The sequence below is a fragment of the Rhododendron vialii genome, chromosome 11a, assembly GCF_030253575.1.
Source record: "Rhododendron vialii isolate Sample 1 chromosome 11a, ASM3025357v1".
Taxonomy (NCBI): Eukaryota; Viridiplantae; Streptophyta; class Magnoliopsida; order Ericales; family Ericaceae; genus Rhododendron; species Rhododendron vialii.
This window is the reverse complement of record NC_080567.1, coordinates 30871901-30897900: the sequence shown is the minus strand read 5'-3', so window position 1 is coordinate 30897900 and position 26000 is coordinate 30871901. Positions and strand designations below refer to the sequence as shown.

Below are 26000 nucleotides of genomic sequence, written 5' to 3'. Positions count from 1 at the left end.
TTACCTTCAAAATAATTGCTCGTAACTGAATTTGAAAATGCTAAAGGAAAAAGAATAAAGAAAACCCTCCCTCAGACCCTCCGGTTAATCGGGTTAGTTATTGAGTTTGTTCATCACATAATTGACATAATTTCGATTATCAAGGTGAGGTGTGCAAAAAAATAAATTAAAAGAGCAGATATAATAGCTTTAGGTAGCAATGTTACGAGGAGAGGTAGACCCTAAAATTGATATTAGATACTGTAGCGTGCAAAAAATATGAGTATAATGGCTTTATATGAACAAGTGATCTTTGATAGAACTCAATGGAGGAAAACAAGATTCATAAGCCAACTCCAAGTGATTGGGACGTAGGGCTCGGTTCGGTTCGGATGACACGCGAAAACCGAAGAGTTGAGAGAGGATTTTAGTTGAAGTGCCCGCGTTGGAAAAAAAACCCTCCTTCTCTGTCTCCCCAAAACCGCTACCCATAAAATTTGTTCCCTCCAAAACCTCCATCACAGGGATTAGGAGAGAGAGAGAGACTGAATTACGCGGAGAGAGAGAGACATCAGAGGCGGCGGCGCCAGCACCACCACCGTCTCCACCGACTGCGTCGCTCTCTCATCAATGGGGAAGGACGACGAAGAAATGAGGGGAGAAATCGAGGAGAGGCTAATAAACGAGGAGTACAAAATCTGGAAGAAGAACACCCCTTTCCTGTACGATCTGGTCATAACCCACGCCCTCGAGTGGCCGTCGCTCACCGTGGAGTGGCTCCCCGACCGGGGCGAGCCCCCGGGGAAGGACTACTCCGTCCAGAAGATGATCCTGGGGACCCACACCTCCGAAAACGAGCCCAATTACCTCATGCTTGCCCAGGTCCAGCTCCCGCTCGAAGACGCCGAGAACGACGCGCGGCGCTACGACGACGACCGGGCCGATGTTGGAGGGTTTGGCTGCGGCAGCGGAAAGGTATAGGGTTTGTTGTGTGTTTTTAGGAGAAGATATTCAATGCCCGTCGGGCCAAGTTGAGCGCGAATCTGGACCACACATCGATGTGGGATCTATTAAGCATGAATCTGGACCACATTGGTATGGGGTTCACCCCAATTGTCTAGACATCACATCAATGTGTGCCCCAGATTTGTGCTCAACCTTGCCCTAAGAGTATTGAATAATTTCTCTTTTTTTTTTAAAGATGTTTGTGCAGTGATTTATGTACATGTTTTTTTGAGTTTTTGGGGTTTTGGTTTAGGGTATACTTACAAATTGAATTAGGAATGATAGACTAACGATATCCAATAAACACAAACACAAAGAGACGAACTTATGTTTAAATCTTAAATGTGAGCCTCAAAACTCTATCCATACCAACAATAAAATTCGGATTGTTATCTCCGATCTCCAGCCCTGACTCAATTTTTTACCCAAATTTGGGTCAAATTTTGGATAAAAACCCATTTTGGGTCAAGCTCACTCCAATGGCAAAATGATCTCTTACCCAAATATATTGTTTTTTATGCTTTCGAGAACATTTTCCTCCATTTTGGTTTCCCTGTTTTTTTCACCCGCATCTCCTCCTATATTATTTCTCTCTCATTTTTTACCTTTTTGCAAACAAATTTCCTTGTCAATTTTGTTTTATCCAAGACAAACCCTTGCTAGATTTCTATTGGAGAGATCATTTCCCTCCTCATCTCCCTCAAACAATTGATACCAGATAGGAATTTCCGTTTGACCGGAAAAAAAAAGGGTACCAGTTTATGAGGAGATTCTGAAAGCTGCCTATTTAAAGAGATAGGGGAATGTAGAAGAGCGGGTAATAAAAGACTTTCTTCCTTGAATGGAGTTAGTTCAGATGAAAACAAAGGAGCTTGAATGGAGTTTGTTCAAACATGGACGAAAGGCTTTTATTACCGGAGAAAGAGCCGTTGGAAAGGGGAAAGTAGCTGTTGGAAAATGGGGAAAAAAATGGGGAGAGGCTTGCTTTGTCCCAGATTTGGGCAAAGAAATGGGTAAAACCCAAAAAATAGGGAAGGGTTTGGGTCATGATTGGAGATGGGTTTTTTAGGGTTTTGCCCAAATTTTAAATTTGGGTCTTAAAATAGGTCAAGATTGGAGATGCTCAAGTTGCCTAAGGGTGGCGCATAACCAAATCAGAGATAACAGTAAAATCTGATGGAAATCCCAACTGTGGATTTGCTATCCACGAACGTCAATCGCCGGCATGCCCCTGTCAGAAGGGCACAAAACGCCGGCGAGCAAACTGTGATGGAATAGTCCTCACTGTCATGTGCAACTCAATGCGTCCAGTGCGAGCCCCGCCGCCATGGCGAACACTGGCCACGAGCTGACAAATTGCCGGCAAAACAGAGCCACAGTGAGACAAGATAAACAGAGCCACAACAACAGAACCCTAACCTAAGATTATTAACCCACCAGTCCACCACCACCCAATCACTAGATCAGGGGAGACCAGACCAGAGAAACTACCGGCATGGGGGAGACCAGACCAGGGGAAACTACTGGCATGGGGAAACCAGCCGTGGAGCCAGAAAGAAACAGCAAAAGAAGAAAAGGAAAAAACCCTACCTACTCAACCTCCGCCTTATTACCCCGCTGCCGTCCACGTCAACCAGATCTGAGGAGCAAGGGAGAGCCAAACCAAAACCAGGCCACAAGCCGTCAGCCAGAACCTGGATGCCGGAGACTTACGAACCTCGAATCTCTTAAGCCGGAGAGTGGCAAAAACGAGCAGGAGAAGAGAGATAGAAGAGGAGGAGAGATAGGGGAAAGGGAGGAGGAGGAGAGGGAGGCGGCCCCCAGTTGAAACCCTAGGCAACTGTAAAGGTTAGAGAGAGAGAGGGGGAAGTTTTAGAGAGAGGGGTCGTAATTATTGACTATAGTAACTTGCAAAATATCTCGTTTGGGATGTTACATGAAATTTAAGTTTTTTGGACTTCCAGTTGAAGTTTATTTTCTGTTTTTTTTTGGAAGAAAAAGAATCAAAGGAGAATAACAATATGGAAGGAATGCGGTGTTTAAAGGTTTCTTTTTTGGCTAGAACTGCCATGAAAGACTTTTTAGTCCATTAATAGATCGCTTCGGGATGGCATGTACGTCACACATCTTGGATCAAGTAAAAAGTAAATGACTAATCCCCCATAGGCCGTAATTTAATTGATTTCCATTTTAGTACCTGCAACTCCCTCTTGTTTTGAAATTGAGAGATCACTTAGCGGAATTAATAGTTGGACTCATAACTCATTCATTTAAAGATTAGGGACTAAGAGATCGACAATATTGGTTCTTTCGCATGTCAATTCAACATGAAGTTCTTAGTAGTTTTTAAAGTTCCCCTCGAAAAGGCAAGCCGGTAAAGTAAAATAAAAAATAGAAGACGGCTAGAAGGCGAAAAAGTTTCATAGGAAACGTTTTGGGGAAACAGCCATTGATTCCCCTTCCTGCGCTTAGGAGGGCACTTTGCCGGACAGAATAGCCATGAAAAGGGCTTGTGAGTTTTTAGGCATTCCGAACAGGGCTTCCACTTCTGAATCAGTTGTTTAACTTGGTGTTAGTACTGAAGAAATGGGAGCTTGGAGTGAGCATTTGGCACTCTGCAAGGTGAGGTGTTGACAACGCTGTGAAGGAACAGCCGACGGGTTCAAAATGCCAAAAGCATAAAACTTGTTTCCTTTCTTTCAACTCTTATTCTGTTGGTATGGACTATGAATACTATTTTATCGTGATTAAGGATAGAAGAAAGGGAAGGATCGATAGCCCTCCTGTTTGTCCTAGAAATCTGAATTGGCCCACTTCATAAGCAATGAATATTCTGAAGCATATAACTATCCAATCTCTTTTGGAGATTCCAAACATGTTATGTTGTGCAGCTGCGATGTTTTAGGCCTTTTTTGGTATTGTTTTATTTACCACTTAATACATCATAATCAGTCAATCAAAAATGGAATAAGTCAATTTGTGTAGCCTACAAGGTCTAAAGACGTTATTCCATTTTAGGGCGAATAGTCTTTTAGGTTTAGTTTGATGTGACTATGGAACTTTGGTTTTGAGAACCACTAAATAGTGTTTCGTTGCTAAATCGGTCTCATGAATGCTTGTAAACTTGTAAATTCTTTTGTTATTATTTTGTGAATCCTTGAGTTTCAGTTTTTTAATTTTTTTTGGTCACAGGTTCAAATAATCCAGCAAATAAATCACGAAGGAGAAGTTAACAGAGCTCGTTACATGCCTCAAAACCAATTTATTATTGCCACCAAGACCGTCAGTGCTGAAGTTTATGTTTTTGATTATAGTAAACATCCATCAAAGCCTCCACTAGATGGCGCCTGCAATCCTGATTTGAGGTTGAGGGGCCATAATACCGAAGGGTATGGTTTATCTTGGAGCCAATTTAAGCAGGGTCATTTGTTGAGTGGTTCTGACGATGCCCAAATATGCTTGTGGGACATCAATGCTAGTCCTAAGAATAAGGCTCTTGATGCTATGCAAATATTTAAGGTACATTTCTATGTTCCTGGTGGGTACTTAATGCCGATTTGTTGCATCTATCATACTTGTGCCCGTGCCACTTTCACATAGCATTTTTATAAGCTAAAAGTACGATAGCATTAATGAATATTAGCATACTTACAAATCAGCAGACCTGACTTACAAATCAGCAGACCTGATTTGTGATTTCACAGTGAGCTGTTTATGATTGAACTCATAATTTGAACTCGCAATCTAGGTTTTGGGAACTTAACCATTTTTATTGATATCATCCATCTGACACTACAGATATAAACAATATGTTTGAAAGATCTTCACTAGAATTAAAACTGCCTTTTTTACGATTGCCAAATGCACTCTAGGTATTGGGCCTGCCTCCACCGTTCAAAAACCCTGGCTCTGCCCCTAGACCGAGTTGTTATACGTGGGGAAATAAATAAGCGTGTGTTTTGCTCTCTCTTATACTAACATGCATAAATCAGAATTCATGAGCATTATGTGTTGTACAGTTCCATTGAAATTCTGTAGTTGTCATGGTATGTGACAAATGATAATTGCTGCACAGGTTCATGAAGGTGTTGTAGAGGATGTAGCATGGCATTTGAGGCATGAGTACTTATTTGGTTCGGTCGGGGATGACCAATATCTGCATGTATGGGATCTTCGGACTCCATCAGCTGAAAAGCCAATCCAATCTGTAGTTGCTCATCAAAGCGAGGTAGATAACCATACTTTGAATTTCAGAAGTCCCTTTTGCATTCATGAGTACATATATTTGCGCACACAAATCCATGATCCATCCATGTAGCCCTGGGTGCCCCATACACATATGAAGTCGGGATAAATTTAAAGATTTTATATTTTTTTCACCCTTTGATGACTTTTGAGGGTGTCTGGTTTGGTACCTAGCCATGGATGAGAAGATTACGATGCTGTGTTCGTCATGGGTGCCAAATGTTTGTTGGATTAGATAAGATTACTTCTAAAAAGAAGGGTTAGGTCGGACAAGGGTAGCTATCTCATCCATGGATCATATTTCACTGACAACAAAAAGGTCACGTAATTGCAGTTATCAATTGGAATTAGATGGAATTCCTGTGAATCTTTTAGCCATCTAGATATCTGGGATGCATGAGAGCATCAGATGATCTTTACCATGGACATGGCACAAATGTATTCTTTTTCATTTATTTATCTTCCTGTCCTTGGTACGAATCTGGTTGTAGTTCTCATGGCACAGACTAACTTACCTTCGAAGTGTTTGATTTAAATCATACCAGAAGTCTAGTTGGTGTATACCTGATGACTGCTTAGAGTACTATGCTAGGAGGGAGAAGGTGGGAGGGACGGGAAGACGGATTTATGTGCTTTCTCTTGTTTGTTTGGATGGGCACGGTAAGGGAATGGACTACTAGATGTATGATGACTTTTATGTCTTGGTCCATGGTATTGCATACTCCCCGAAACTGGAGGAAAGCAGAAGCAAAGGGCTGTTGCTTTGAAGTAATAATTTGCCCTTAAAAATAGCTTCTACTTTGTGTGAGGGCCCACCAGCCCAGTGGTTAAATCACGTATGAATCTTGGTTTCCTACCTACTGATTGATAACATGATTATGTTGGTCATGTTGGCAAGAGTCATATGAAATGAAACAATCTTATCTATGCTATTGCTACAGGGTTATAAGGTTAATACTGGATGAAGAGGATTAAATACTTACTATTTCCTGATCTTGTGGTAGGTTAACTGCTTAGCTTTCAATCCCTTCAACGAATGGGTCGTGGCAACCGGGTCTACGGATAAAACTGTGAAGTTATTTGATCTCCGCAAGATCTCCACTGCTCTCCATACCTTTGATCGCCACAAGTGAGACTTCTCTCCTTAGCGTTTTACTTCAAACTATGCACCCTTGGGACTCTTGCAAATTTGAGTAGTATTTGTCTTCGTAAGAGAATTAGATATCTTTATGCATGTGTCTGTAAGCATTGATTAACTGTTTAAGATGTCAGTATGGAACTCATTATTGTTTTGTTAAACAGAGAAGAGGTTTTCCAAGTAGGGTGGAGTCCAAAGAATGAGACCATCCTAGCTTCTTGTTGTCTTGGGAGAAGGCTCATGGTGTGGGATCTAAGCAGGTTTGCCCTTTAAATACAAGTAGCTTGGTATTGTTTTTGCTGCTAAGGTGTGGCGTTTGGATTGAAATTTTATCGGTCATTAAATGTAATCATTGCCATGAAACTCCCTCAAAAAATGCAAAATCAAGGCTATAATTACCAAATGAAACTAGCAGATTATTTACAAGACTTGAGAGATGCGGAAAATAAGTTAAATAAATACTAGTATAATACATGCTATTTGTTACTAACTTACTAACTTTAGTCGTTTGTATGAACCAGATAAAAAGGCTGATTTAAATGCGTTAAAGTGGATCCTGTAAACTTGACTTTATAAAACCAATTAGTTCTCTCTCTCCCTTGTGGTGTAATTTGCTTCCGACTTCTTGTATCATTGGTGGTATGGATGTTTGGACCCGCATTATTAGGAAGTTAATTAGTCCAACTATGTATCCCTATAAGCGTGCAAATAAAGATGATTCGCTTGCCTAGATTATCTAATTTTGCATTTTTGTTTTCTTGCTTATCCAGGATTGACGAAGAACAGACACCAGAGGATGCTGAAGATGGCCCGTCTGAGTTGCTATTCATCCACGGTGGACATACTAGTAAAATTTCAGACTTCTCATGGAATCCTTGTGAAGATTGGGTAGTTGCTAGCGTGGCTGAAGACAACATACTTCAGATCTGGCAGATGGCTGAGAACATATATCATGATGAGGACGATGTACCGGGAGATGAATCAACGAAAGGTGCCTAGAGATTCCAAATTAGAGAGATCAATCAGGAGCTACAAAGAGATGGAACTTAAAGATCAGGAGCGTCTAGGTCTTTGCACCTCTTGATTTGGCCTGACCTTTACGGTGTATATTTGGCACCTTGTTCTTAACTGAATTGAATTGTTGTTATGTTATGTACCCCCCAGCAGCCCTAGGGCAAATTTACAAGCTCAAGAATGGGTTAATTTTAGGATTGTGGTTTTGCCTCATTGATGAAGCTGTTATTTTCTGCCTGGAGGCCATCAAACAGAGATTCCATAGTGTTTGTCACAGCTTATCATTTCCAGATTGCAATTTGCATCATGTACATGACAAGGCTGCAATTGTTGGCTTGGTTTCGACACTCCAATCGCCAAATATCACCTGTTAAAGAATTGGATAATTGGTTGGCAGATGTTGTGGTGTGGTTCTTTCACATGCATATATGAGTACAAGCACAGTACCCATCCCATTCACGGAAGCATAGGAAGAAATTTTTTGTTTTGCGCAATCTTGGTGAAGAAGTCTCCAAACTAGATTTTTGCAGGTTATCCAAGATTGATCGCAAAGACGCTCACCCGGCTCATTATCTTGCCAAACGTCCTCTAGTATATCAACTGCTACTCAGGGAACACCTTTTTGGAATAGGGCAACTACGGATCTCGGTGTTTTGTTTTTGTAGTTTCTGTTGTATATATTATCTATGTTGCTCGTTTCATGTTTCCCTTGTAAATTGTTCTCTCATATATCAATGCATTTCTAGCGCTTTCTCCACACACACACAAAAAAGAACAATCATGGACCGGAGTATATTTGAAAATCAACCATACAAAGAATAATCTTATTAAAGCATGTGATTCCAGGAGAATAGATGGTTCTAACGTATCATTTGTATACTTTTGTGAGGAAGATAAAACAAGTGGCAATACAACAAACTACAATGAATACGTGCGCTATGATTTGTGGACAAGCTAGTCCTCTGAACTAGAAGATTCCACAATCCATGTTTCATTACGTACAACATACAAAACCACTTGTCATAACTTAGGCTACAGAGCATTGTTGCCTGCTACCTTCTACTGCAGAAATTCGGAGAGGAAAAAGGAGTATCAATCAATTTCACTGTTAGGAATCAGGAGGGTAAGCTGCATATGTTGACAGTCTCTAGTAGGTAACAGAATGCAATTTTGCTGGCAGAGTAGGCAAAAGGCATGAAGATTCTTGTCGCGCCAAATTGAGGCGGCTCTAGTAGTTAAAGAATGCAATTTTGTCCAGTTGCTCCCTCGCCTCCATTCATTAGCCTCTGGCTCAAGAGATGAGTAGTTTTGCTACTTATGGTAGGCCAGTGCTATGATATCTTGTATTTTCTTACTGCTACTGGGCAGAGAAGGCAAAAGGCGTGAAGATTCTTCTCCAAACAAATTGAGGCGGCATGAGAAATGCCTGTAATGCTACAAATCTTTCTTTTTATGAATACCTGTTGGAACACCATAACATACCGGTGAAGCCCCTATCAAAAAAGGGAGCTTGCAAGCTTCTCGAGCTTGACCCATGAAAGAACCAATCTTTGGTCTGTGGTTACAACGGTCATTATGGATGCTTGAGTCAAAATTTTCCAGCTCAATTTTTCTCGAGGTTTTCTTCTTAGCATTTCCCTTGGTTCCAGTTATCTGCATTGAGTTGAACTTTTCTGCAACTAAATTGCATTGAACACAACGTATGGAATCAGTTATTCTTTCTTCTAGGCAAAAATCAAACACGGCCTTGGCAAATCGATCGATGTCCTTGTCCGTCACTTCCCACAAATTCGCAACTATGACGGGAGAACCTGCTAAGAGATAGCAGAGAGGAGCACCTTGTGGAGTGTAACTACCATTTAGAGATAGAGATCCACTGCTGCAACCCATCAGGAGGGTAGCAGCACAATTTTGAAGCTTCTGAATTTCTTGCTCTGGAATAAACTGCATCCCTGAATCACAATTAGACAATCAATCATCAACACTGGTACATTAGAACAAATCATGGTTTAAATGAATAAGTAGATGTCGAACTATAGAACAAAAATGGATCAAATCACGTTCCATTTTATTTCCAACTGGTTGGGATCAATGGTTAGCTTGTGTTGGGTTGGTTTCAATAGTAAGGCTTAACTTCCCACAACAACAATAAAACGAGAAGAGAATAAAAAGGAGAAGTGGTAATGGTTTTGATCAAACATACCACTTCCATGACCAAAATAAATAAATAGGTCATGGCTTCTCAAGGCAAGAGCTAACTCTTCAATTGTGGGTGCGGTTCCTGCCTTCCCCTGCACGGAAAAATGAAGTCATTTAAAGAGAATTAGAAATCGAGTGTTGCACTCCAATGTTCAATACAATGCCCTACAAAGAGATTAAAGAGGTGCACGTATACGCATGGATGGGAGCTAAACGCTTGAGTAAGCACAATAACAAGTCTTTACATAGGAGAACAGAAGCCGGCTGCTTCTTTCCTTATTCTTACGAGAAGAAACAATACCATGGAATTACCTCCAAGTTTTTCTCTCTAAAAAAATCTTCAAATGTATCCTGTGTGCCGCTGAGATCACCACTGGGATTCAACAAATAAAACCCATCCAGGGGATCTATAAATGGGAAGATACCAGCATTCTTCACATCATGCTCCTGGAATTGACGGCACCTATCAAGCGTGGCAAAGATGCTGCCAATAGAAGGCATGCGGTAAACCTCCTGGCTCCTCACAACTGGTAAATTCTCCCATGGAAGCATCTGCACATGTCAACCAATCATTAGCATATTTTGAAGGAAGAGGAGTGTGCCATGGGAAAAAGTGAAGACAACGAAAAATGCTACAGGTGTTCTCTAGCGGCAAAGTTGCTTAGAAGCATAAGCAGGCATCTTATAAATTAAGAAATGGAAGCATCTCAACAAAGGGCACAATATATACTCTTATATGTGTGTATATGTACGTCGGTGTGTGTGTGTGTGTACATGAATATAAAAGGCGCGATTCTCAAAGTGTTCCAGTTCCAGAGATTTTGTGTTTGAGTAGTTGTGAGCAATTGGGCTGGACTTCATTGCAACTTGTAGTTAATAACACCCACAGCTTTCATACATGCGATTCTTCCTTTCAAGATTAAACACAGTTTACCCTCAATAACATTTTCACAAGGGAAAGCAATAACACTTTGATCACTAACTTCAAAATGTTTCAAACTGAAACAGTAAATTCAATACCAAAATCATCCAAAACAGTATATATGGCACATTAAAAAATAAAAAGGGTAAGGAACGAAAATCCAAAGCCCCACCTGCACATCAAAATCTAGCACTAGAATTACTGGTTCCCTGTTTAGACACTCTCCCTCATCAACTTCATGGGATGCTTCAAGTGTTAGTTTGAAGACCCTCTTGGACAGACTTTTGTCCTCATGACATGCATCAGACGATGCACTGCACCTCTCTTGATTAGAGTATCCAGTGAAACACCCCTTGCCAAGTATTAGCTGCAAAATAAATTCTTCACGCTCACGTGCATGCTTGGCACCTCCTAGAATAACTTTAACCAGACCCTCTTGTGCATCCACGTTACATTTGACCTTCAGATTATGCACAAGTTTCCGTAGCACTGACTCCTGCTGCTTGCTTCTAGAGAACTCCCCCAAAAGCAAAAATTTCCAAGGACCAAACCACAAATCTTCTAAATCACTGGGTCATGAACACATAAAATTGTTACACAACATAATTTTGTGCAGATAATAATGAAGAATTATACAACAGCAGAAGAGACAAATCCAAGGTGTACAGTAACGACCTTTGGATGCCTAGAAAAGAAGTGTATGAAGCATTTTGAGATAGAGAAGACCTACCTCAAAAATTTGCTAAGGCGCTTATCAAGACTATTTCTCTGCGCCCACCATAATGACCTGTTATCTTTTGTATCTTCTAAGTGATGCATTGAAGATGATGAGAAATTCTCCTCCAATATCCTTTTAAACTCTGGGGCTAAATCATCAACCACATTGGAACCCCAAGGACAGTGCCAGCGTTTCGCAAAAGATTTGTCTTCAAAAAGGATCCCAGAGCCAGACCTTATGTAGTCATCAGTAGCTTCTGTCCACATTACGCCTTGTACTTTAGTAAGCTGTATCTTAATATGAGCACAAAACTTTGCACTCCCTCTGTCCCAAAATGTTGGTCCTCCTTGGGGATTCCAACTTTTTTGGGGACGCACAATTTGATGAACTAATTCTCAGATTCAAATTGAAAAGTATTTATCCCCAGTATTAACCTTTGATTCCCATTTTTGTTTAAGGGATAATGTTGGAATTGGAACTAATAAACTTATATCCTTTGACAAAACAAAAAACTACATACATTTTGGGACACCACAAGTGGAAAGGACCAAAAATAGGTGACGGAGGGACTACATTTTCATTACCCAATTTTTTATGGAAGCAAAGTTACCTTCTAAAATAGAATCCACCGGAAGAAGTAAAACAACAGGTTGACAATCTGAATGCAAACGAGATAATAGGATCCATGCAGGAGCTTGAGAAGGATATCCTAGCAGTTCTGACAATAAACTGGCAAAAGCACCTCCAAGCAGACTAAGACCGACAATTGTTGTACAAGGAAGATTTCGGAAAAATCTTAGTACATATTTTTCAAGATCTTGGAACGATTCAGGTGCAAGCCTGCAGCACAAAGGAGGCAGAAAGGAGTAAAGGAAAAGGCAGTTATTAAGCTGCAAGTGTGTTTTTAACCAATTTGCTACATTTTGATCAAGAGCAGTCAAAACCTGAGTAAGTTGAGTGTTTCTGAAGCAATAGAACTCGAACCAGGAAGGCAAAACCCCTGAGTAAGAAATTATAGCGTAAACTTCTTGAGTAATGGCAAAGTATCCAAGAGAAGGGGGAAAAAGCAGAAAGGCTTCTCAAGATGTCAATCCGAAGAACAACAAATACACAAAAGGAGGAGAGTTGGATTTGTTTAATACGTACAAGTTTCCTGCTAAACATGATGCATATTCTGCAGTGAAAGTTAGAGCTGCTCTTGTACAACCACCCTAGTACAAGTACACATCAACAATGTAGTGCAAATATTTTCTCCCCTAGTACAAGTACACATCAACAATGTAGTGCAAATATTTTCTCATAGTCTCAGTCAAGTAGGGAACTAGGCGCAGTGAGATCCTCTCTCTCTCTCTCTCTCTCTCTCTCTCTCTCTCTCTCTCTCTCTCTCTCTCTCTCTCTCTCTCTCTCCTGCTGACCACGTTAACGTTTACAATGCAACTTTATATGAAGGAAAGACAAAAGCAGGCTAACTTATACGATACAACTTTAGAAGAATTAAAGACAATTATTGGTCTGTGTGGTTAGGGACAGTCCCTAACATTGACCATTTAAAGGCAAAAGATTAAAGATAGTTCCCAAACATTACAAAAGATTTGCCTTTTAGAACAACCCAAATTGAAAGAACTAACATTGTGGAACAGGAAGGATATCAAAAACAAAACACAAACACATGAGAAAATGGAGATAAAATCAATGGAAAAAAAAACAAAAAAAACCCAACTGAATAGAAAGAACATGGGCGAACTGCTGTTCCAGGATTGGTTTCAGACATAACCAAACAAGGAAAGGCAAAACCATAAGCCCAGAGCATACCTCAACATTGATAGGATCTTGGACTTTTTGCTTCCCAGTCAGAGTAGATAATAGCTTGAGGTTAAGATGTGTACCAAGTGAAGCTTGATGAAAATAGGAAGCCCAATGGCTTTCAGAGAGTGTACCAAGTGAAGTTTGATGAAAATAGGAAGCCCAATGGCTTTCAGAGAGTGCTTTGCAAGGAGAGATGTACGATGAAAAAATTTCAGTTGAGGAAGAAAGTACAAAAATGGCAGCAAGCAATCTCGATACCTGTCATAAAATCAGGGATGGCCAAATGTCAATCAAATATGACCCACAAAAATATTTTGATGATTCAACGGTTAGAATATAGTATTGCTATTAGTCCCACATTGGTTAATGTAGTCTGATTTCCCATTATATAAATAAGAGTTGATTGTGTTAGGGTTAGTTAACACAACTCCCTATACACTTTTCCTTCTTTCTCTCACAACATGGTATCAGAGCACCCCACGATAGACACCACCGCTAGCTGCCATAGTTAGTCACCACCATAGCTAGCTGCCGCCGCCTTATTGACCAGCAGAAAACCCTAACCCTAACCTGAATATCCATCATCATAGTCGTAGTGAACAGTGCTCACAGTCGTGAACAGTACCAGAAATCCCCCCACTCTCGTCTGATCTCCAAAACCCTAACCCACTTACCAATAGGCCTCCAAACCCTTCGTCAGTTCTTTTCCAGCCACTTCATTTGGGTCTGATGCTGATATGATCTCGGATCTGGCTTTGTTTGGTCTGCTGTGCTGTTTACTCTCGCGATGGTCTGCTCCCTTGCATGCTATGACTCGCTGGTAACACTACATGTTGGTATTCTGGTTCACTTTGTTGTTTTTAGTCTTGTTCATTGATGGTTGGAGTAGCTGCTGGTTGGTGCATTGTTGAGATTGATTTGGAATGGCTTCTAGTTCCTCATTTGGGTAGTCCTTTCTCTCGCAGCTTCGGTCATGGTTTTTGGAAGTCCAGAAGAGATGATCGTCGTAGGTCTGGTAATGGTGGCCCTAATATTAGCCGTGATTCTAGTCGAGGTGGTCATATACTGGGTGAAGTCGGTCGCAGTCGTAGTCGTGGTTGTGTTCTTCGCCATTGCACTTATTGTACGGCAACAATCATACAGTTGAATATTGTAGGGTATCGTGGTTGGGTTTTTTGGCCATGCTTTTGGTGAGCATGGTGACATATCTTGTTTTGTCTTCTATTTTGTTGAAATTGGTGGTTGGTTGGTAATTGAAGTTGGTTGTTATTGGTCGTTGAAATTGGTTTTGTTGGTCGTTAAAATTATTTCGTTGAATTTGTTTGTTGATTCGTTGGCCGTTGAAATCGTTCGTTGTTCGTTGATTCATTGGTCGTTGAAATTATTTCGTTGAAGTCGTTGAAGTTGGTTGGTCGTTGAAGCCGTTTCATTTGTTGAAGTCGTTTCGTTCATTGGTCGTTGCTATTAAAAGTTGTTCCATTGTTTTTAACAAATTGATTGTTTTTCGTTATTGATGTTAGTAGTTGAGGTAATTGTTTCGTTGATTGATATGTAACAAGCTGGAGAGTCTCCAACTTGAGGGGGAATGTTAGAATATAGTATTGCTATTAGTCTCACATTGGTTAATGTAGTCTTTATGATTTCCCATTATTTATTAAATAAGAGTTGATTGTGTTAGGGTTAGTTAACACAACACCTTGTACACTTTTCCTTCTTTCTCTCACAACATCAACCAGCCATTTGACAATCAAAAAAATCTCGGTGGTGTCTACTTATAAATCCCTACCAAATTAAACAAATTCCACCCTGTCAATCCAAGTGTGGGACCCATACAAGGAGCTGCAAGATTTAGCCAACAAGCGACGGCAGCAAAAGTAAGGTTCTCGAACAGTATACCTATCAGTAAAATCTTCAAACGCATGCTGCCTATTCTCATAGCATATGTGAATTGTCTACTTTCACCACAAGCTCGTTGAAACCCAAACATAAGATATATATCTCTACCAAGAAGAAAGATATTCGGCTCCTTCAAAGATCAATTACCTCAGTGAAACAAGAGCGGAAATGAAATTTTACGTTTATTGGTAAGTCACTGGCAGATTTAAAACAACAAATGGGCATGGATCTTAAAGATGGTAAGTAATATATCTCAGTTTATGGAAGATAACAATGGCGATATCACCAATTCTTCCTCTCACTTGACAGCATTGTAAATTTATCAACTGCGTAATGAACATATGGAGTACTAATCATTACAATTAAGTAGTATATTTTCAAAAAGAGACAGCTTTAGTAGAATGACTCCAATGCTTAAGTAGTCTATTTACCATTTTCAGGAAATATCATCTCTGTTTTTCATTTGTAAAACCTGGCAATGACAAAAAAGCAGTACTCGCAAACAAAAATTATTTTCAACTTGCAAGGAAACCTATTTTCCATAAGGCCTGACATATCCTGCTGTCCTTAAAGCCTTCAAAGCCCACATTATAAGTTTTTACTTTTGCTTGATTGAGTGTGAACCCAAGGTAGTCAAACATTGCCCAAGATCGCGATCGTTTCAGGGAATATGGACATCTATTAACCTTAAGTCTGTTTGAAGAATTCCAACTTTAACGGTATTATCTCAAACCTTCCTCATATTTGAAGGTACGGCTTTCTCAGCTATCCAGGTCTGCCAACCTTCGAAGTACATAAAGAGGGTAATGTAGGGGCTTAAATTAGTTCAAATTCTAGAGTTAGTATCTATCAACTTTGGTAAAGGGATTGGCACTAACTAGTGAATATTGTTTATGTTGATTGTGAAGAAGTAAAGCTTCTGGAAAACTCGTCCGGACAAAGGTGTGGCTGGTCCGGACGAGCGAGAACGCAATTGAAGAATTGGAACTTCTAGAAAACTGGTCCGTACCAGAGTGGAGTTCATCTGGACGAAGGCGACGCTCGTCCGACGAAGGTCAAGTTAGTCCGGATGAGCGGACACGTGGAATTATGCAAGATGCGCGTTTTCTAGGGTTTTCTGATATACTAGTTTGCTTGGACTATAAAAGCAAAGCTAGGGTTGCCTCCTATTGTAACTTTTTCATGCTTTCATCATAGTGAAACACCCCAGATCCCGTGGATGTACGATTAAGCAATCAGCTTAAGTCAGAACCACATAAATCTCTGTGTCTTGTTCTTTTCTTCCTTTAGATTAATGTTCTTGGTTTGTTCTTCGATTGTGTGTGTTTGCTTGTGGGTTTGGACATTAGTATCCCCAACAGTTTACCGATTGTTTAGCATGGTTTTGCCTACTTCAGAGGGGTCCTCCATCCCCTTATTTTTCATTCTGCCTCTTTTCATTGTCAATAATAAGAAACACAAAATGAGAGAGAGAGAGAGAGAGAGAGAGAGAGAGAGAGAGAGAGAGAGAGAGAGAGAGAGAGAGAGAGAGAGAGAGAGATTTAAAACCTTTTGGACAAGAACAGGAATTTCACGACAAAGAACGAAGGCTAGCATCATCCAAGATATGATTCTTGGTATCTGGATGCAGGTAACAGTGCAAGAATTGATCCTGCGAAGCATTAAAACCAAAAGGAGAGAAATGCCAATTAATAAAACCCAGGCAACATCGATAATATTTTGTCTTCAGACGCATTTACACAGGCACTACAGAGTATCATGGACAGGGAAATGTTTAGAGGCTGTTTAAGCATACCTGGTATCCTTGCAGGGATAACTCTTTAATGTAAACCAACAAAGGTTGTAAAGTACTGTTGCACGTTCAACTGCTAAAGGGTCTCCTGGGATTTCCTCCCCAATCATGTCAAGCAAGGTAGTGGGAGGAACACGAGAATTCGCAGAAAAGAGATTCCTGCTGACCAGCACAGATATGCTTTGCAAAAACCATTCACGTGCTTCATGAGTTTCACCACGAATACCTAAACATTTTCCTGCATGGCAACAATTCTTCTCTTTGATTTCCCAAAAACTACTAAGTTATACATATTTGCGGCAAGATTATGTATCATGCAACAGAATATAGTTAGTGCACGCACAACCAATTTCGGGGAAAAGAAAATGATTTACATGTTTTTAGCACCATACCTATGCCTGTGAGGAGTTTCAGTAAAAGACGCCTCCGGGCAAACTCCCATTTCATGTGCACAAAATCATTTATACAGCCAGATTCCATAACTTTAATAGGAAGACAATACCAACACTTCATTTTGTTGCAAACGCATGCAACTTCACATCCAGAGTCCGCAGCAGGACTTTCAATTTTTGAGAGTGGGCCTCCCTGACTAAGGGCATCAGGGAGAGCAAAACAGTGCCCATTATTTGAATACTTAGCACGCCCTACCTGTACGTCACAGGGAATGTTATCATTAGTTTTCTGGGAACGACATCTGGACCGAGTCATCCTTGAATTTTGCTCTGCCACCGAACATTGTCCCTGCAGTTGGTTTAATGCTTTCTTAGTCTTTCTGGTCTTTTTGGCTTCAATTCTCATTTCTGCTTCATCAACTTTGGAGGGGAACTCATTAACATGAGAATGATTCATTCCAACAGCATCACAAACAGTTATGTTCTCGAAGCCAATATCCTCAGGACTACTCACTGAATTTTTCCACTCAGGAAGATTAAGCTTGTCCAGAGCTGATTTGTAAAGAGTTTCTGCATCTACAGAACGCTTTTCTATTGTATATTTATCATGGCGACTTCTGACTAAATCTCCCAAGTGCAGGTCAATAGTAACTTCAAAGAGCCATCTGCATTTGATGCACGAAATGGTACCACAGCAATCTGCTAATATTTGCTTTGCACTGTGAAGTTCCTTTTCTGCCAAATCCCATAGCTGTTGCTTGCGGTACAGAATTCCTGAAGAAGGTCAGATGCACAAAATAGATTTCACAGTTACATCTCTATTTCCATGAATAGGAAGACAATCCACAGACAAAAGACTAGCATAAAATTTGAAACAATAGAAGAAAAGGTTGGTTTCTATACCTAAGACAGAGGAAAATGCAACTTTGAAAAGAGGCAAGTCTTGAAAGCTGGATATGCTTTTCCCCCACAGTAAAAGAGTTTCAGCCTCAGATCCATCACCAATTAACTCATATATGATGCCAACCTGTATCAACCATACTACTTAAATTTCACCATTGGCAAAGCACAGCAATCAGAATAATATGGCCCCGTTCCAGATTCTCAAATAAGGGCTTAAAAAATAAGGACCTATTTTCAAACTTAAAAATAATAAGTTTACGAAAATAATTTTTCAATTTTTTTTGCAGGGTTTGATAGATCTCATCGAGATGTATCAAACAAGACCGATATCACAATTTTTTTTTATTTCAATAAGCCTATTATTTTTAAGCTTGAAAATTGCAAAAAGTACTTATTTTTTAAGGGGGTAAACTGGAACACCACCTATGTGACCCAAAATATTAAAGAGACAATAGAGAGAACCTGTAGAATGCTTTCTAGATAACACTGAAGTACATTCCATGGAGTAAGAAGGCAGCCTTCCATTTCGGATGAAATATTATCCGGATCCCAAACCGATGTAGCTACTGTACTATACATATGAAAACTACTGAGACAGTAACAACGCTTCTGAATAATTGCCCCATTTTCATCATAAATTTCAGTCTGCTGCTCCACAGAGTATCTAAATTTCTCTTTCAAGAGTTTACTGCGTAAATGATGTGCTTCTTTTGCATATGAAAGAGCCTACATTGTTGGAAAACTTGTCAGAAAAGTAGCAACAAGCAAAAAATCCTTGTTCGGATGCCTTTTTGGAAAAAAAATTCCAACTCCAAAAACACTCATTACTCATACTTCCAATCATTACTCTCATTTCTCTCCCCACTCATTACCCCTATCTCTAATTATTACCCTAACTTCTCTCTCCACTCATTACCCCAAAAACCAAACCCAAAAATTTTCAAATCTCCATCCGAGCAAGGCACTTTGTATGCTTCGAAGGAGAGGAAGGAAAGAAACATACACGGTCCCACAAGCATTCATTAACAAAAAACAGTCCTTTACAATGGCAGGAAAGACTAATCTATGTGTGGATTTCTAGCTCAGTTTTGGATGGTATCCACAAACATCCAACAGTCCCGTAATAGGTATAGACCTCCCAATAACTTCTAGTTTGATTTGAAAGCCCCGAAATCTGGCCCTCTAACTCTCCATAACTCTAGAGATCAGATTGGTCAGGGTATAAAGTAAATCAAGGTCCATGAGTAACCTTTATATAAAATTGGCACTGAGTGAGAAAAAAAGTAACAGAAGTAACCTCAATTATTCTTCCGGTCAAAACCATTCTTCCACATAAATCATGATAGAGATGCGCGGCAAGAAAAATGGAACTGGTGCAAAGAGGAACCTAAAATAAGAAAATCATTCAGTTAAGGAGGTGCAAAAATCTCCAGTTAAACTGAAATAGGGCAAAGCCAACTATACCAATTATTAGAAAAATCTTACCTTTGAAGTGAGATCCAAAGCAGCCTTCTTAACTTCATCAACTTTGAGTTCGGGTCGGAAAGGATATTCAGTGTTACAAGAGCCATGGGAGAAGTTACTTAAAATGAAGGAGAAGCTCTGCTGAAACCCCACTTCCAGTGGCAATGATCCACTCATGCTACTTTTCCAGAAATTTATAGATTTGGAAATTTCGCCACAATGCTTTGAAAAAGTTGTAATGAATCCCTCACTCACAGGTGAAGCACAAAGGGCATGGCCAAGCCTTCTGTACTGCCACAACAAGGCCAAACACTTCTCCAGTGGAACATTCTTCCTTTTAAACAATCTGATCAACAACTCATACAGGTGGTCGTGAAATTCTGTAAAGCCCTGAAGGTACAAAAGAGAAAAAGTTAATTAGCCAATAAAACTACTTTATCTGAATAATTCCATGTAGAATCTAAAGGCAGGATAACCTTACAGGAATTACCTTCATAGATAAGATATCAATTACATGATACAACAAAATCAGCATATTTTCAAAAGCAATATCACACTGGTTGTCCACGAGGCAGCAATCAGGCCTCAACCATAGATTAAGTGCAGCTTGAATATCTTCAAAAGGTTGCTGTTTGGAAAAGAAGCCAAGAAAACACAAAAATGACATTTGTGTAGTAAATAGTCTACCTGAAGATATACCACCGTCCATACTCCATACTACTCAAAAAAATAAAATAATTGGGACTAGCCTTTTAAGCAAAGAAAACCTTGGAGTTTGGTTCGGCCTCCTGGATACACAGTGCACGCAAGGAATATGCCACAGCTAACTGATGACAAATTGTTACACTCTGTCGAACTTCTCCGCCATTCATGACATTCTAGTCAGGTAACATTACATAACCAATGTCAGGAGAAACAGAGCAAGGAGAAAGGGGGAATTCCAATGCAACAGAGCATTTCATGATTGGGAGAATAAAGAGATCAGAAAAAGGAAACTAGAGCAAGCTCACCATCATGGATATGACATCTGATAAACACTGAATACATCCCTTCAGACCTTCAATTCCAGAGGCCCTTAATACTCGTCCTTTTGCAATAAGAAATTTAAATTTCTGCAAACAGTTATCATCTGTAACATACACCTTTTCTACGAGGGCATCTATGATATCCATTTGCATCTTCTGACTTAACCTTGGGTACAGAGGACTCATGTCATGATATGCTAACAGCTCCTGAATTTTAAGCATGAAAGGGAAACAAATATGTCTTATCAGTAAGCAAATAACAACTCCCAGGGAGATATAAACAAATATCATTGGAAGATTATAAGCAAATTTACAGGCAAACAAAGGTAGCCCAAACCTGCTCTAAAATTATGCCAAGTGACCTTACTGACACCCTTTCAGAAGATGACATCAAAGAATACAAGGTTGTAGCAATGTGCTCTGTATTCGGTTCCTTACAAAGTTTACATTCTATCTGGAAAACAAGCAAAAAACAGACAGCATGAATGCAAATCATAGTAAAGACAGCAAGAAGTTTCAGATGTCTACCTTTACCCACTGCTTCACCAAAGCTACTGGACTTGGCAGCTTATTGAATAGATTTTCAGCAGCAGACCAGTTTTCAAGACAGTAACTCATTGTTTTACTCAGCTTATCATGACTGTTACATTGATAAAGTAAATCAAGAAGAAATGCACTTTTGGCACATGCTTCACTGACAGAAATCGTGACAGAATCTTCTGACACATCAGTGTGAAACCTATTCGATTTGTTTGCAAAAGACTTGCAAAGAAATGAAACACAAGTCCACGATGCCCTACAACATAATTTCACTGCCACCGAAGCCTGCAAAGAAACATTCATGATATAAACGGAAGCCCAAGCCACTTATGCAAGAAATAGGCAATATTGTTCATGACCGAAGTACCTCTTTCACTTGCTTATTCCTGTACAGAGCAATACCAACATTGTAAAGAGCGGCAAATATGTATTTTAAATCATTAGCTTGAATCCAGTCAACTGAAATAACTTGCTTAACGAAACTGATACTCTCCTGCAGTTAGCAAAGACAGCAATTAGAGTAATGGATAAACCAAGCAGCACAAATTCAATTGAACTGGAATAGTAACTAATATCGAATGAACATTAAAGTCTTGCTATCATAGAATTTCATGAATTAAGCGTGGGAACCTTGAGGTAAAGTTTAGTCCTGAAGGAGAGAGTCAAGGCAGCCACAGCTACACTGACTATTGTATTCTCGTAATCATCAAAATCATTGCTCTCCCGTTCACATGCACTGCATCCATAAACAAAAGAAACCCAGGTTCTCTGAGTTGTGTAGTGAAGTAACCCAAAAAAACCACAAAAAATAAGCTTCATAATCCAGATAACAATTTCCCTAGAAGATTCAGAGCCTTCAGAAAATATAGCCCTGTATTAGTACTCATCAAGGGTGCTTGAAATATACTTATGAGATTCATCACAGGGGGTAAACTTCTGCTGACACTTGACAAGTACTTGAAAGAAGCAAAAGAAGAACTCTAAAGAAGAAGAAACTTTTACTTGTAACACAACTATATCAAACAGCAACAATTCACCCTCCAATAATCTCAACCCATTCTTATCCAGCAGCAATATAGGCCAAGATAGAAGTGATCAAGGAAACAAATTCATGCCACGCTTATTATTATTATTATTATTATTATTATTATTATTATTATGATTATTATTATTATAACTCTTTCAGTTGGCTGGTTTGTTAAGAAGATGTTGATAAGTGACAAGGGACTAACTGGTTCTTCGTTCTACCTGTGGCAAAAATTATACACATCAATAAATTGATGGAGTGCATCCTGGATAAGGCTTAGCTTGGTGGGAAAGGAAGCACCTTCAGTCTCAACAACTATCTCTTTCTTTGCTGAATTTACAAAATCAGCAATTGGCTGGCATAAGAATTTCAGTGCATTACAGTAGGACAGAAGATACCGCTTCCCATTCTCCACTTTGCAGACTCTAGAGGTGTAATAATTTGGTTTTATGTGGGAATCTATTTGGCATACAGAACCTACAGTATACTGTAATTCTGCACTAATGGGCAAACTAATGGCTTTGCTGGTAGCAGGAAAGTAACATTTCAATTTTCCAATCAAAGCTGACAAATCATGGAGCAGATCTTCCTTATCAAGCAATAATGCAATCCCAGATCCATCCTTCATGCTTCTGGTGGTTATGCTGCTGTCCTGTCTTGACTGGTCATTGCAGTCACTTACAAACAACCCAGTACCAAAAAGCCTCAGAAGCATATCCAAAGGAGGCAAAACCTGCGGAAAGTGTTGCATTATACTTTATCATACATTCGTATATTCCACAAAACACAGGGACAAGAGTGAAGGGATGTGCATAATGCCATATTTGGAGGTACTCATTATAGAGTGCACAAAAAAGTACCTGACTGAATTCACCTGCTAGTTTAGTTACATATGTTGCGAGTGGACTGCACAAAGTTCTTGTCGCAGTTCGACATTTATTAGCACAATAATCCACAAGCTCAATGAATTCCATTATCGTGTTTTTCATTTCAACCTGCGCAGCACAACTAATTGCATCGTTAGTATTAGCAATCAATCTCAAGAACTACACCATAATTCCAGCGCTTGAAGCAACAAGAGCAGATGGTATATTTCCTTAGAGGAGTAGATTCCAATCTCGTTACTACAATATAAAGAATGGTGGAATTATGGAAATAAGACTTGGATGAATTCAGTTAAGCTCAACCTTAGTCTGAACTCCAGTGTAACCTCAACTTAATGAGCATAATTATGTGCTTGCACGTGATTATAAGACATATATATGCGGAGTTCACATTATTGTATAGGCAAAAACTTTAACGTGGCAATGCAAATCAAACTTCTTTTTTTATCGGCAATGCAAATCAAACTTAAGACATAAACAAATTGTAACCCTATTGGCTAGTATTTTCCAGATGGTTTACTTATGTTGTAATTTTACAGTGCCCAAATTTACAAGATTACCTTACATTCACTGGCCAAAAAGTCCAAAACGCATGTCAATATATCAATGATGGATGACAAGTGGTTGCCTTGTACTGAGAACAAGGAAGAGCATATCCTGCGAGTTAACTGTCAACAAAATTCAAATAAGGGAAAAATTAATCCGTAAGCATTATCGTGCACAGTCTCAAGCCAGAACCCTCAATAATTGAAATGGTTCACCTTCTGCAGCTGATCTTTCACGGCTGACTTGGAATACTCAGCAAATGTTGCTGAGCAGAACTCCCGCACCAGATCATTGTTGAAAGTCATTAGCTCTCCAACCAAAAACAAAGTGCATCTATTCAGATATGTCACAAGCACCCTGTGCAACTTGTCATATGCACTTGCATCTAAGACCCTGTAGTAATTGGATAGTGTAGAACCTTGTCAGTTAATTAAATCATCTTAGTTATCAAAAAAATTACTATACATTGGCTGCTGAGCAAACTACCCATTGCAGATTTAAGAAGTTATAATTGAGGGATCCAATAGGGTGATGCTCCCTCCCAAAAGTAAAAACATAACCTGGTAAGAACATTTTCAAGGGTAAGTCATTTATCAAGCCAAATCTATTACGTGCATGAGGTCTCAAAAAATAAGGTACAATGGTCGGGCTTGAGTAAAATGGCTTTGCCATGTATCTAACCAAATTTGGCACAAGAAATGGCCTGTTCAGTCCAAATTCCTATTAAATTATTCAACCGATCCACCGCCCGTCATGGAGTAAGGTGAAAATTTGCTTCAAGAAGCCACAAAATAGCTTTGCCTAATGGCTCAAACCATATCATCGCAAAAAAATGGTAAGCTAATTGCAGAATTATATCCGTTCGCTCCATCGTGTTCAATATATTTCACCAATACACAATTATTTCAAGTGTACATTACAGTAAAGAAAACCACACCTAAACCACGGTGCCGCCTCGTCCACCAAAACAATTACTCTCCGATACTCTCCTTCCTGCTTACTCTGGCTAACGTAAACACAATTCACGAGCGTCACCACAATCTCCACAACCAACACAGCGAAATCACGATCCACGCCGCTCTCTTCCCCCAAAACCGGAACGTACCGGCACTTCTTCTTCGCCGTCTTCTTCGGCCCGTTACCACCGCCAATCTCAATCCCCCTCAGCCTCTCCAGCACAAAAAAACCCTCGCTCTGGGCCTCGCCGTGCCGGCCCCACGCCTCTAAGCAGTGCATCAGCCGAACCCTCTGGATACAGACGGCGTAGGGTTTGCACTCCAACTGCGAAGAAACGCAGTCCAGGCAGTCCAAACATAGTTTATACGTGCTGAACAATTGGAGGGCGAGTTTTTCGTCGATTTTGGGGGTTTCGGAGAGGCGTTTGTGGATCAGTGAGAGGGAGCGGTTGAGGAAAGGGAGGAATCTTTTGGCGAGGGAGCGAACGGAGGTGGTGTGGTCGAGGTTGGAGGGTTTTTTGGACTTTTTGGGGTTTGGAGTTAGGTCGGTGAAGGGGTGGAGGTAATCGGAGAAGAGATGGTGGATGTGGTGGAGCTCGGGGGATTGGAGTTTGGTGAGGAGGGAGGAGCCGGGGTCGGAGTCCATGGGTGCGGCAGTGGCGGGGGGAGAGAGAGAGAGAGAGGAGCGAAGTGTACAAATGGGCGCCAAGGCTGGAAAAAATTCAAAGTCGGGGTTCTGCCCCTTTTGCGTATGAGAGAAGGGAACGAGCTTTTATAAACTTCACTTCACCCCTCAGATTTTCCGAGTTTGCTATTTGATACTCCAATTCTATTTGATTATACGTTTCTTTCTATAGAAAATTAGAAATAGAAGATGTAATTAACTTTGTATTATTTGGTTAATGCCTTGTTCTTTTTATTTTTCAAAAAGAAATTTTTCAAAAAATTCCCCTTAAATTCATCCTACTTCCAATATTTCTATCTCTATCTCTTTCCACTTATTACCCCTACAATTTTTCAAAAAAAATTTCAAAAACCAAACCAAACACAGCATTAAGTTACGAGAAAGGCTTAAGTCAGTCAATTTACTAGGCCCCGTTTCAGAACACCTTCTTAAAAAATAAGCACTTATTTCATTTTTTCAAACTCAAAAATAATGTAAATAAGAAATTTTTTTTTTTGCACCGTATAAAAGATCTCGATAAGATCTATGAAAACAAGATCCATATTGCTAGAAAAATTATTTGTGTAAACACATTATTTTTGAATTTGAAATTGCCTTCTTAATAAATAATTACTTATTTTCAGTTCTGGAACGGAGCATATGATTGTTAATTTTTTATATGTACTAAAGGTCCCGTTTCTAATAACAAAAAATACTAAAAACTTAACTCATTTTACTATCCCCTTTTCACTAACAAAAACATTTCAGCATTTTACCATATCGTTTCCACTAATAAAAAAGTTATCAACAAAAACTTTCTTTATTATAATAACTCTACTCACAAACTCATCAACAACTTATTCACTACCGGAAACACTTAACAAC

At 39.7% G+C, this 26000-nt stretch overlaps 2 protein-coding genes across 3 annotated transcripts; one reads left to right on the top strand and one right to left on the bottom strand.

Annotated features, from left to right (window-relative positions):
* The first annotated feature begins 413 nt into the window (after positions 1-413).
* Positions 414-7665, top strand: LOC131308830 (WD-40 repeat-containing protein MSI1-like). The gene is made up of 6 exons (XM_058335857.1): positions 414-954; positions 4177-4503; positions 5060-5212; positions 6234-6358; positions 6532-6627; positions 7138-7665. Exons 1-6 carry the CDS (start codon positions 610-612, stop codon positions 7364-7366), a joined length of 1275 nt encoding a protein of 424 aa, XP_058191840.1. The 5' UTR covers positions 414-609; the 3' UTR covers positions 7367-7665.
* A 556-nt stretch (positions 7666-8221) lies between these two features.
* On the bottom strand, positions 8222-25159 carry LOC131308829 (separase). 2 transcript variants are annotated; one of them, XM_058335855.1, is made up of 27 exons: positions 24433-25159; positions 23711-23888; positions 23510-23617; positions 22926-23060; positions 22287-22798; positions 21669-21774; positions 21406-21531; positions 21027-21323; positions 20836-20952; positions 20484-20705; positions 20241-20351; positions 19964-20101; positions 19495-19863; positions 19307-19396; positions 18472-18735; positions 18010-18133; positions 17107-17880; positions 16718-16952; positions 16471-16573; positions 13033-13284; positions 12165-12220; positions 11831-12060; positions 11233-11476; positions 10675-11071; positions 9893-10132; positions 9585-9672; positions 8222-9333 (listed from the first exon to the last, which is right to left on the bottom strand). In XM_058335855.1, the coding sequence occupies exons 1-27, from the start codon at positions 25095-25097 to the stop codon at positions 8816-8818; spliced, it is 6699 nt and encodes a 2232-aa protein (XP_058191838.1). In that variant the 5' UTR covers positions 25098-25159; the 3' UTR covers positions 8222-8815. The 2 variants fall into 2 exon arrangements, with proteins under 2 accessions (XP_058191838.1, XP_058191839.1); XM_058335856.1 differs by having other exon boundaries at positions 11233-11473.
* Between the last annotated feature and the right edge of the window lie 841 nt (positions 25160-26000).